The 13,467-nt window shown below is 39.1% G+C and overlaps 1 protein-coding gene across 1 annotated transcript in view; it reads left to right on the top strand.

Moving 5' to 3' along the window:
* Positions 1-331: 331 nt before the first annotated feature.
* LOC132404022 (probable E3 ubiquitin-protein ligase HECTD4) overlaps positions 332-13,467 on the top strand; it is a 314,805-nt gene continuing 301,669 nt past the window's right edge. Inside the window, exon 1 of the mRNA XM_059987975.1 lies at positions 332-807. Coding sequence (XP_059843958.1) covers positions 640-807 — 168 coding nt within the window. The 5' untranslated portion in view covers positions 332-639. The remainder of the gene's footprint in view (positions 808-13,467) is intronic.

Raw genomic sequence — 13,467 nt, 5'->3', positions numbered from 1 at the left:
CCTTTCAGTTTATATTTCCTTTTGGATGGCGCATCATCTTGTAATAGCCCCCTCAGTGGAGTTCGCTGAGACGATGTCCTTATGGATTCCTCCGTCTATTGTTTCTCCCCACTAAAAAATCGCTCTCTTTAACAGATTAATGGAGGAGTCACTGAGCTGTTCTTTTTTTTTCTTTTCACATCCAGACTCAACGAAGCCCCCAGTTCCCGTGAAACCAGTTTACACCTTCCCAGAGGTAACGCCCAGCTTCGGCGGGAACACCGCCCCCTATGGGCTGTGGATTGCCCCTGGTGCGCGCCGCCGTGCGTGACGCGGTGCATTTTGGGGACAGTCCCTCATCTGTCCAATATGGCGTCAGTGTGAGCGCTGACGGGTGCTGGTGTGAAGCGGCGTCGGTCGGCCTGTCAGTGAGTGAGGCACCAAGTCCTATCCCCGTCCCAGCAGCCGGCTGCAACCCTTCCCGCTCCCGCTCTGTCTGCACGCTTTCTCGAGGGGTTGACGGCGTCGGTTTCTCTCTCTTCACCCCTCCTCTCAACCTGCTGGGGGGGGGACCAAGGAGAACCGTGGGTTGCAATGGCGGCGGCGGAGGCTTGAGGAGGCAGCGCGCTGTCCGTGTGTTGGCGCCAGTCCTCGGGAGCCATGGCAGCGGCGGCGGCGGCGGCGGCAGCGGCAGCCGACTCGGCCCAATGGCTCTCGGTGAAGGAGGAGACGCTCTTTTTGCATGACGGGTTGATCAGAGTGACCGATCTGGTAGAGCTGCCAACTGAGATCGGGGTTTCAGCCGAGCCCGGGGAGAATGAACAGGAGGTGAGTTACCTGACCTGTATTTATTGACTGCGCGTTTAACGCGGAGCTAGGACCAGGGAGGGAGTCAGTCTAACGGCAGACATTCCTTGTTCATTCCGTGCTGACAACCACTCTCGGGGCTTTGACGCAGTCTTGTGGCCGCGAACAAAATGGGAGTCAATTATTGTCATTAACAAAACACTGGTTTTGAGAAACTTGAAGTGGAATGACAGATCATCTTATGTTGGTGTGAAAGCTGTGAGCTGTAACCGATGACGGTTCATAATATATTCTGGGTCATTATGGGAAACATGAGCTTCAATGCGGTTGACAGACCCCCGCCCCTTTCATTCAAACCTTTGGAGGGATGGAGCTGCCTTTGATTGAACTCCTGCTGACTGAGACCCCTCCCCAAGGTAAAACGGGTCGAGGCTGTAACACTCGCTAATGTATAGGAAGAGTGGCTACATGATTGGACAGAATGGAGCAGAACGAGCAGGTCAGAGAATCTGAAGTGTATATTGAAAATATTTATCGATGCTAACAACCAAACATCTGATATGTATGTTTTAAGTCGCTCTAAAATTAAATCCTATCGACCCATGTAGCTTTGTAAATACGTTGATAAATCAACGTTCAACGTTTCTGTTTACGTTTTACGGTTTTCTGTGACTATTTCGTTCCTGCAAGTTATGAAGGGGAATTAGTTTGGCTAGTGGTACTCTCAAGTAAAATGTATAGAGTGAGAAGAAAAATAATTACGTTTATGGAAATTTTAATTGCTTCACGCGAGGTTGGAGTTTCATCCACAAAAGTCAAAGACAAATCAGAAACGCGTTTTGTTTGAGAGGACTAATTGGACGGAGATGAATAAATAAAATTATCTGGTGTTTTGTAAATTCGATCCGCGTAGCATCACAGTTCCGTTATCAAAAAGTAGATGGCATTAAAATAAACCCACCCCATCAACGAGTTTATCAGTTGACTCAATGCAGTCTGTGCGAAGTAGATAGATGTCTGCCAAGGTATTGGGGATTGAAAAAGTAAAATATAAGTCTTACCGACCGGATGCAATTGCAAATGGGACAGTAAACGTGAACGTTTAACACAACTTGCAAAGAATTACATAACGTACTAAGAGAAATAATTTCTCTGCGCAAGAATAGAGGAATAAGATAAAAGATCTGAATAGTGATAATTTAACATTGTATTTGAATATTTTACATTTGGAGAATTGTTTTGAAAATGAAATTGTACTGCATAAGGAATACAATGTTAACAATCCCTTCCAATGAGTCAGTAGAACTCATACTATGAAACTGATTCAGAGGCTGTGGGGACTACAGTTTTTTTTAAAGGCATATCATATGTTTTTAGTATAATGTTATGAATCTGTTGAACAGTTCAGAAACTTAAGTCTGACATTCAGGTGACAAACATTTCGTTTTTCAGAATTAAACCATGTAGTCATGTATTGGGTTTGTGGTGTTTTGATTAGAGTTGGGACTTGTTTCTAGGTTTCTCAAAAGAAGAAATGTCAGCTTTTCTTTCTGCTAGATCATGTGATCATATTTTAAGGAGAATCAAACTAAATGAAAATCAAGAAATTACAGAGAATAGAAATATGCGTGTTTTAAAAAGTAAGCAGTCCATACACAATAAGGTAAGACAGCATTTGTGGAAAAAGAAACAGTTACTGTTTGAGGTCAGAAATTCTTCTGAAAAGACTAACAATTAATATTTCAGATCAAAAACCCTGTGGGAGTCAGACCACAGTTTAAGTCAGCAGCTTCAGCAAACCCAATGTCCAAAACATTAAACAGGAGTGCATTCCTGTCCAGAGAAGTATGCATGTTAATGTTTACATTAGCTGATAGAATGGTGAAGGAGGTACATTTGATTAAAAAGGCTGTTTTGAAAAACATGAATCTAGTGTCAAATATTTAATATTGTTTTTGCCAGTGTCAATCTTCACAGGATTTGCTGAATCATAATGGCTAGTGGTGCTGTTCACTTCTTGGATAATATTTATTGGATTATTTGCCACTTTGTTTCTTAGTCAACTGTTCCATGTAAGAACATTTCATATTCCTGAGAAATAGTTTTCCTCTGAAATTCTTCCCCTCTTTGATAGAGGAAATTACATTCCTTTGTTTCCAGTTTCTCTTGTACTGCTGTAAAACTGTTTCTACATTAGCTAACGAGAGTTAGGCAGGCTACCGTAAGTTATGAAAAATTTCCACAGCTCTCATGTAAGTGAAAGGAAATTGGTAATATCAATAATTCCACTGCTCCTGTTTTATATTGTCTTAATATGGTTAATCATTATTGTTCTTGGGCATGATATTTGTTTGCTCTGCAATTACTGTGGAACAATTCTCTGTTCATATAATTATTGCACAGTATTTTTGATCCAGTGATTTTGTTACCTGCCTTCTCAGAAAATTATAAATAACAATATAGAAACAGCCTTCATTCTGAGAGATTCGGGTTCACTTATTAATCGCATACATTGAAAGTATACACTGAAATGTGTCATTTGTGTTTAAAAACCAACACAACTTGCGGAGATGCTGGGGGGAGGGGGGCAGTCTACAAATTTTGCCTCACGTTTTGGTGTAGACATAGCATGCCGAACATGTTCAGTACAACAATGCAAGCAAAAATAATAAAACAAGCTAGTTTCCCATTCTCCCATCCACTTGCATCCAGACAGGCCTCTAACCCCAGGACAAGCTACCTCTGACCTTCTGTCCTTGGCCCTGGACTCTCCAACATCAGATCTCCAGTCCCTGGCCCAGACCTCCTACTTCTGGACATGCAGACCCAAGGGCTTCAACCTCCGAACTCACCAGCTTTAGTCCTTGAACTTCAGGCTTCAACCCTTTGAGTCAACAGTCCCTGGCCTTTCTCCTCCATCTTCAACCTCTGGACTTTGATCTCCAAACTTGCACAGACCTCCAAACCCAGGAGGCTGACCAGGGGTGATTGGCCTTCAAATCTCCTGTTCACCCAATCCTTCAACCCCAGGACTCGTCAACCTGTGTGGGATGGGGGAGGGAATCACCAGCCCACGTCCTTGAGTCTGCAGACTTCAGTCATTGACAATGGAGATTACTGGTCTTTATTCTCAGTTTCTTTCAACCTGACATCCATCGGACTGAATAAATACCAAGATGGAATCTGGCTTTGGTTAATTTGGTTGCTCAATATTTCCAGCATCTGTAGAATCTTTTGAGTTTTTGGTTAATTTGATGAGAATTTTTTCAAATGAACCTTGAAATGAGTATAATCAGAATTAAATTTAATAGTCTCTAATGCTTACAATGTTGGAAGTTTGTATTGTTCTGATAGGTATGGCAAGCTGCAATTCTATCAAGCTTATAAAATTGGAAATTTACAGCCCAGGAGGAAACTGGGCGGTGGTGCCTTTTTCTCTTTAGCACAAGGGTTCCCAGTCTGGAGTCCAGAGACCCATTGGTCTACGGCAGAGAAAAGGTTGGGAACCCCTGCTTTGGAAGAACAGTGATGCTTAATCCCAATCTCTATTTTTGTGTCCTTTTGAATTCATCATACTTCATCATCAATCCAACTGCCTGCACAGTATGTGTTTCCACCATCTTCTTGGTTATTGAGTACAAAATCTTTGCAGTTGAGTGGAGGAAAAATTCCTTTGCATTTGGATTTTTTTAAAAAAAGTCTAGCAAATGTAATCTGTGATCTCAGGCTTTTAATGTATATGTTGGCTAGAATTTCCATTAGAACCTCTCAATATCTTGAAGACTTTTATTTAGTGCCCCAGGGAGATGAATTTATGATTCCTCCTTGTATTCAAAGCACATCATCTTTGCATCTTGTGTACTTTTTGAAGTGTGATGGCTGGATTTGTCTACATTATTACAATAGGGCCTATCTAAAGATTTATAAAGTTTTGACATGAATTTCCAGTATTGCAAGTATTATCTGAGGTTTAGGCTTTTAAGGGGTGGACCTATAGTAGCGAAGTACTGTAGTGTGTATTTGAATACTCGGTTTCAATTGGCTTAAGCAGGACAGTGAAGATTGCATATTCCTTTGTGCCCCAATGGTGCAAATTAATTTTCTAGGTGTTGAGTATAATTTTTTTTAAAGCTGTTTCTCTTGTAATATGTGTATTTGGTAAATTAGCATGTCCATAGGTATATGGCTGCAGAGTGGTTCTTTGTATCTATTTGTATGTAATCACCTCAAGTGCACTCTTTCAACTTGAGTTATTGTGCTGCCACTATAAATAAAAGACTGATAGTTATTTTTGTTTAATTGGCCTGTTGTTCCCAGATTGAAAAGGGTTTGGAGATGAAGCAGTGGGAGCTGGATTGTACAAGTGACCAAGCTGTGTTTTCTGTCAATAGTTAGTAATTTAATTTGACACCATGCCCTGTCCATTTCTCGGAAGTATTTGCCTAATGTACAATCTCTTCAAGCAATAAAAATTTCAGTAACCCTATTTTGATGAAGTCCAAATTGATATATTGCCTTTTGAGAAGGTGTGGTAAGCAGCTACCTAGAACTTAGACAATTGTTCTGATGAAAATACTCTGCTGGATAGGATACTTTCTAGTTTACTGTTAAGATTATCTTGTGTTGTATTTTGGTTTGTGGGAACTTGTATGCAAAATAGCTGTCTCATTATTCACTATGTGTCATTGAATGTGCCTCAAAAAGTACTTCATGAATTGTAAAGTGGTGTGGGAAACCTGGAGGTTGGTATACATAATAAGCATGTATTATTCTTTCTAGCTGACATTTTTGTAGCCAGTTTAAACCAAATCTAGTTAAATTTTAAAAGTTTACTCCTATCCTATAATCATTGTTCTGATTATTTTATTAACTTTAAAAAAGCATGAATTCCTCTTGAAAATATGCTTGCCATATTTATACTAGATGTTCATGCTAATTTGTCATTGTAATTTGCATGTGGAGACATTGAACATGCTGATACAATAATGAAATGTAACTGTTTTTCTCTGACTTGAATTCCGATAGTCTTTTTCCATTGCAAAAGTAGGATGTGTCTCAATATTTGTGCTTCTCTAATTAGTCACTAGGTATACTTAACAAAAATAATGTCCTTGTTCATGACCTAACCGTATCATTCTTTTGAGTGATGCTCTTTGGGGCTGTTGGATTTTATCCCAGATTTTCCCTTTCAAGGCAATTAAGCCATTCAGTTTAGAAGCTGCAGGTAAAGAATTATTTTAGTCACTTCCTGCCAAACAATATTAATTCGCTGTGCAAGAGTTTGGTCAAAATTGAAGGCTCATAATATTTTGGCAGTAAGTGGGTAAAATAATTCCTATATACTTTAGAAAGGTGGTGGAGTGGAGATTCTTTTCTATCAAAGGAGGTGTGAAGCACTGCTGCGGTCCTCTACACTCGGGCAAGGTGTAGCACCTGCTTAGCCCCCACCCCGATTAGGGTCATGTGAAGCCATGGGAGCAGAATGGTGGATGATCGTATGAACAGCTGGTGTACATCTCAAGTCCTGGTTATACGACCACTAATGCCAGGCAGACAATCCCTGAAGAGTATTGGTAATGGCTGGAGTCACCCATCTTGTAAAGACACTGCCCAGAAGGCAATGGCAAACTAATTATGTAGAAAAATTTTCAAGGAGGAACAATGATGATCACAGAAAAATCATGATCACCCACATCATACCACACAGTACATAATGAACAGATGATATATTTTAAACAGCAAAGTTTGATTTTTATTCAATATTGCAGCCTTTTGAGGTATCTTAATGTTGTTATTCTTGGGCAGAAGGACATGGTGACATCCATCTGCCCTTCAGTATTCCTATGTGGCTTCTGATCCAAGTATTACTAGTACAGTCAGTCCTCCTTATCCGTGAATTCCGCATGCGCAAATTCAACCAATTGCGAAAACCCGGAAGTGCTCTTCCAGCACTTGTTCGAGCATGTACAGACATTTTTCTCTTGTCATTATTCCCTAAACAATGCAATATAACAACTATTTTACATAGCATTAACATTGTATTAGGTATTATAAGTAATCGAGAGATGATTTAAAGTATACTGGAGGATGTGCATGAGTTATCGTGGATCGGGATCGAAAAACATCAGAAGTTCTCTTACTAAGTAAGTCGGAACAGGTACATCCGATATTATTTAGTGCCAGTTAGTCAAACGTTTGTCTTAGTATATAGTATATAATTTACTTTTCTATGCATATAAAACACTTAAGAACGTACGTTTCAGTGCAGGGCTCGGGAGCAGAAGTTTCTGAGCTCGTTCTAGTGACAGACCGCTCCCAAGTGCTTTCTCCACCGTGCCGTGTTGATGTGGAGGATCAAAAATCCAAAACCCAATAAGTAAACCACTGTGTTGCTTAGTAATAATTGAAGCTTTCATCGGGGCAGGGCCTTTCTCACTTAAAAATTGTTTTAAGTGAGAAAAAATTGTTACTCACAATTGTAAAAATTGTTTTAAATCCTTTAAAATTGTTCCGATCGTTGACTGATGTAGCCTAACGCTTTTCAGTGGCCAATGGCGTTTCACCTCTTTCCAATCACTTTATTGTTTCCACTTTATTTTCGATCGTGATTATTTTCGTGAACAGAAACACTGCGGATTCAGAGCTCTGACGCCGGGTCCTAATGTCTACCGCATTGAGACAGGTTAAATAAGGTCTGGGGTTCTGCTGGGTCCTAAGGTTCACTGCATTGAGACAGGTTGAATAAGGGACTTGAGCATCCGTGACTTTTGGTCTCCGCAAGGGGTCCCGGAACCAATCCCTCGCAGATAAGGAGGGCCAACTGTAGTTGAATTAGGTATTTGCTGAATAGTTATCAGTTGGCTTTTGCCATCTATTTCTGAGTTACTAAAACCCATGGAGTAATGTTTATTTGGTATTTTGTTCTGAGATGTGGCTTCTGTTGATGGAAATGTTTATTTTATTATTAAGGGAAAATGTACTTCTGTGAGGGTTTCAAAAGACCTTATCATTTTAACTTGCCTCTGAATCAGAAGATTGTAGATCCAAGTCCTAATCTGGAATTTATAACACAAAATATTAGACTGACTAGTGTTGTGCTGCAATTTTGGAGGCATCATGATTTTGTATCAGTTGAAAACTCATCCAAAAGCAATATCTGGTATGCTTGGAACATTTCTGGACTATCAGATTTTCTGTACTATTGGATGATATTTTATCAATATCACAACGCTTTTAATTCACTCATCTTAAAGATATTCCACAGTAACATTTCAGTGACTCCCTGGCAAGTTTCAAGGGAGAGGGGGATAGTACATGAGTTTAAAGGAAGTATGCGAATTAGATGCCTCATTGGATGAATGCAGAGGGTGGAAACCAGAACTCCACTGAGTGAATGGGGAGCAAGGCAAGCATTACCTGGTTAGCTAGGTGACGAACCATCAGTTTCCAAATAGTGGGAAAATGGATTATTGGAGTTTTGCTGTTTACTGCAGATGGTGAAAATGTGAAAAAAAAACAAAATGCTGGAAATACTCAGCAGGTTGGTTGGCATCTGAAGAGAGAAGAATTTTTCTTGTCCATACATGCTTGGATGCAAAAGTTACTATGGGATATTTTCAAATGAGAGCAAGGAAGCTATTCCTGGTGCCCCGGTCAAAGTTTTTCCTTCAACCAACAGCACTACAGCAAATAATCTGGTGATTGTTATGTTGCTGATTATGTGAGGTTAAGCAGAACTTGGGTTGTTGCTTTCTTCAGAACTCTGAAAGGTCATCGACCTAGAACTTGAATTTTTTTTTCTCATTTGTTTACAGATATTGCCTGACCTGTTGGGCATTTCAGTCCCTTTTACTTTTTATTGCAGGTTTCCTGCAACTGCAGTTCTTCAGTTTTTTGAACAAAACCAAGCTTTTTAAACAATTCTAAGATGACAAGATGAGATTAAATTGAATAGAAATCAAGGGAACAGTAACTAAGAGACACCATGGGAATAACAGGCAGACAACAATTTCAATTTTTTAGTTAACAGTTTAAACATTGGCAAAGTTACAGGCAAGTACTTTGGGCAAGTCATCATCCCAGAAAAATGGGAACCAGAGAATTTTTTTGGCCAGGCTGCCAGCATAGTCTGATCTTCAATTAGTGCCTTGGAAATTTTGGAATCTGTCTGAGAGGGCAAACAGAGCTTTGGCTTAATATTCATCAAAATACCATGCATTCAGCAGTGCGGTGGTTTCCTTCCAAATGTATTGATGTGTTAGTCACTCAGATGTCTCTGAATTCTAATTGAACCAAGAGCATCAGTTGATTGTTTAACAGAAGATGAGATGGAAGTGGGATTGAAGAAGTGTAAAGAAAGCCTGTATATAACCTTTCTGCAATCTTTACTGGCGATTTAGTTGAAAATAATATAAGTTAACATTCACTCCATAAAGATGACCAAAGCTTCCATTTGCTTGTCATTATAACTTTTTGTTCCATTCTTACTCAGACCTTTCCATCTTTTGCCTGTAACAATGCTCCAGTGAAATTCAATTTAAGCTCAAGGAGCAAAACTTAATATTCTGACCGGCACTTGACATTGAATTCAACAATTTTAGTAATTGGTTATTCCAGTCTTGTATCTCATACTTATGACTGTTTTCCTCCCTCCTAATTCAGATTGAATTGGTTTTCTCATATTCAGATATCTCCCATGTTTACCCGTATATCTTTTAACCAGCATCATCATCATTTGTGTCGCTTCTCTTTTGGTCTCTATCAAGGTCACAGATCAAGCCCTTTGTTCTCATCCCTCTCCTATTTTCAGTAGAAGTCATAAGCTTCAGTCCTTCAATATCAGTAAGTTAACATTTTGTCCTGAGCAAGTATATATTTTGGGTTTATTTGCTGTTGTGCATATAGTTCAAAGACAACCAAGATTCTCTGAATAGTCCAAAACTTAAGTGGCATTATATCATTAGGAATAATGTGCTTGAATTTATTTATTGCATACAGTATATGAATACAGTATCCTTGAACAACTTCCAAAACAACCAGATGCAGTGTTGTCATTGTTTTGTACTTTTGATTATCCAATACCAGTAAGTGGCAAAATGGGATGATTTTGATACATCAATATATAGTTAATTTTAGATATTCTGCTTGTTAGTAGATTTGTCAGTTTGCTGTTCTGTTTCACTTTCAAGCATTAACTTAAACCATCTTAAGAAACAAGTTTATGTCTAACACGAGGAAATCTACAGATGCTGGAAATTCAAGCAACACGCACAAAATGCTGGTGGAATGCAGCAGGCTGGGCAGCATCTATAGGAAGAAGCTCTGTTGACATTTTGGGCCGAGATCCAAACATCGACAGTGCTTCTTCCTATAGATCAGTGGCTCCCAACCTTTTTTTTGGCCATGCCCCACCTAATCACCTCTAAAATCCTGAGGCCCCCTGTGGTGATATATAATTCTTATTATTCAAAATGTGAACTCTTATTCACCTGGAGGAAGCCTAAAAGACCATTAACTTGGTTTAAACAAGCTTCCAAAGAACATGGCATTCATGAAAGAGAAAAATAAAAGAACCTAAGGACTGTTAAAGTTCTGAGGAAGAAATTACTAAGAAATTGTAAAAAAAGAACATTAAGTGATATTAAAATAATTATAATGATAAATAAATAAAACAATGCCGATTCGTTTCTACAGCATACAAAGACAGATACACTGTTTAAAAGAGATGACGCAATGTACACACCTTCGCACCACCAAGAACCGAAAGCTACTGCAAAAAGCAGCATTGGCGCGACCTCGTACGAGTTTCTTACGCGTTTGGACTTGTTCATTCGTTCCTTCCTACATCAGTCAATTCATTAATTTAATTATGAAAGCCATTTGATGGTTGTAATGATGATGATACACTATATATACAGTACATATGCAATTACACATGTACATACACACAAGTATTTTTATGTATGCATACTGTATATACACATATGTATTAACTCGCGCGTACACACACACTCATACTCACACTGACTTACTAGAAAAAATTCACTGTTAATAACTCATTCTCCAATTGCCCCCCTTAAAAATCAAATTACCCCCCTGTGGGGCGTACGCCCCACGTTGGGAACCACTGCTATAGATGCTGCCTGGCCTGCTGCGTTCCACCAGCATTTTGTGTGCGTTGCTTATGTCTGTAACAACTGGGTCCAGGTGTATAAGCACAACAAATTTATTAAGCATGTTCAATCCATACTATGAGGATATCATAGTCTAATAAATTGAATGTCAGGACAGTATTTTGTCATGCCTTACAACTTCAACTTAGCGACTGTATGCATCAGAAAACCAGAAGTTAAATTTATAGGCAATTTACCCATTGTGTCTAAAGGGGCTTACATTTGTTACCAGCAACACAAATTGTTCAGTCTATTGAATGTCTGGACAGGCTTGAGGTGCCTGGTGGCCTACTCCTACACTATTTTTCTTGATTCCTGTGTTCTTGTAAAGTCCTTGCAGCTCCTACTCCTCCAGACTACTACTCCCTCCCTCTTCTGTCCACTGAGCTATCTTAGTCCAAGTGATTTCAAAATGTTGCTTTTATTTTACTCATTACCAGCTTTGTCTTTTCATATTCCTTATCCTGTTTTGCTTAATTTCAGACTGAATTACTCCCTGAATGGGATCCTTGCAGTCTGTTGCACTTATTGCTTGCATCATTAAAATCGTCTTTTGAATGTTTCAACTCCTTTATTTCTCTCTATACTATTCATTATCTCAAATGTCATTAGCTGGTTCATGAATGTACTTGTTCTGTTCCAGTTGCTTGAGTTATCTTTTGTATTGAATTCTAATCTTCTGAATCTGTTCTCATTTACATAACTTGTATCTGTGGTGCAACAGAACTAATCTCTACTGTTAAGTTATTTTCATTCCTTGAATATGCAGATTACTTTGGCTACAAAATAATGTGCAAGTTAATAACATAGAAATTGAAGCAGGATTAGGCCATATTATCACTTCTACCAGCTCTCCCAATCATTAAGATCAAGACTGACTGAATCTTGACCTTAACTTTATTTTCCTGTCTGTTTCCTGTGGGCAGATATCTGTACCTCAGACTCTGCATTGATTCAACCTGCACAGCTTTTAGTGATAGACAATTCAGAAGATCTATGACCCTCTGTGAAGAAATTCCTCCTTATTCTGTCTTGAATGGATGACATCTTAGCTGTGGATTCTAACCTCTGCCCGCTTTCTCCACAAAGAAGGGAAATACTATTTTGACATCTGTCATTCCCTCTCAGATTCTTAAGTTTTAATGAAGTCACCAAGCTCTAGTGAATAAAATCCCAACCTACTCAAGTTTTCCCTTTCATCGCAGGAATCGATCTAAGTTTTTCTCATGTTGATCAGTGGTTCCAGAATGTTGTACTTTAATTGAACTTCAAACCCATGTCTTGTTTAAAGCACCAATCCTAAACTTCATGAGAACTGTGTCCCTCAAGTTCTCAATTTTTATTCATCACCATACTTCTTTCAGCAGTTCACCCGCCTAAGTTCCTGGCTCTTTCATTATTCATGCACTGTATGTGGGTGTTGTCATTGGCAAAGCCAATAGTTAATATCATTCCCTTCTTGCTTTGTGAAGATGTAGGTTTCTGGTGGTTGAACTGCAATAGTTGTGCTAAAATTGAGCCCAGAGTTCTTTAAATGGAGTGTTGCAGGATTTTCAGCCTGCTGAGATAAACACTATATTTCCAAGTCTGAGGTATGTTACATGGAGGAAGATTTACAGATGACTGCTGCCTTTGGACACAGAAGTAGCAGGGGTTCTGGTTTCATTTTAGTTTTTGTCAAAGAGCACTTGACCAGTTTATTCTCCTCATTTTGTTGGTAGTCAACAGTGTAGCTACTATGTGCTAGAATCAGAAAATTCCATTAAAAACATTCCTTTACACTCATCTGTTTGGTCATCTCTTCATTTTTGACATTGTGAGATAAAATAGTCTAATCTGATTTTTGTATTACTGGTAACAAATGTAAGTGACCCCTAGACACAGCGATCAACTTGCCGATAGATGTCATTAATGTGACTTTTGGCTTTCTGATGCATACAGTCACTGATGAAGATGTAGTAGTCCAGTTTGAAGCTGTAAAGCATGGCACAATGTGGTCCTGCTTACATTCTGTGGGATGTGGATGATTTGTGCAATAGTAGCCCTTCCAAATTGCATACCATCCTGTGCTGGAAATATATGGCTGTTCCTTCATTGTATTGGGTTTACATCCTGGAACTCCAACAGCATTCTGCACAAAATACCTCTACCAGGAAGACTGCAGCAGTTTAAGGCAAAGGCTTATAGTCATCTCTTCAAGGACATTTGGAGATTGTAATAAATTTTGAGTTGTGCCATTGACATTGACATCCTGAAAATTGAATTTTAAAAAACTGAGAGCTCAGAAATGTGAAACCACAGCTTCGCAAAGGAGCTTTCATGCCCAGATACTATTGATTGACAATAATACTCTTCTACTCAGTGGAGTAAATTACTGTAGGTCTCAGCTGGTCTATGAGATGCAGGATATTTGGTATACTAAAAATCTAAATTGTGCACATTTTTCCTTGCAAAAATAACACTTATCTACCAAGTAACAATATTGTTTGAACATGATAACTAAATAGAC

Source organism: Hypanus sabinus, chromosome 13 (assembly GCF_030144855.1).
Source record: "Hypanus sabinus isolate sHypSab1 chromosome 13, sHypSab1.hap1, whole genome shotgun sequence".
NCBI classification, from domain to species: Eukaryota; Metazoa; Chordata; class Chondrichthyes; order Myliobatiformes; family Dasyatidae; genus Hypanus; species Hypanus sabinus.
The sequence above is the reverse complement of the archived record's forward strand: the minus strand, read 5'-3'. Positions and strand labels throughout refer to the sequence as shown.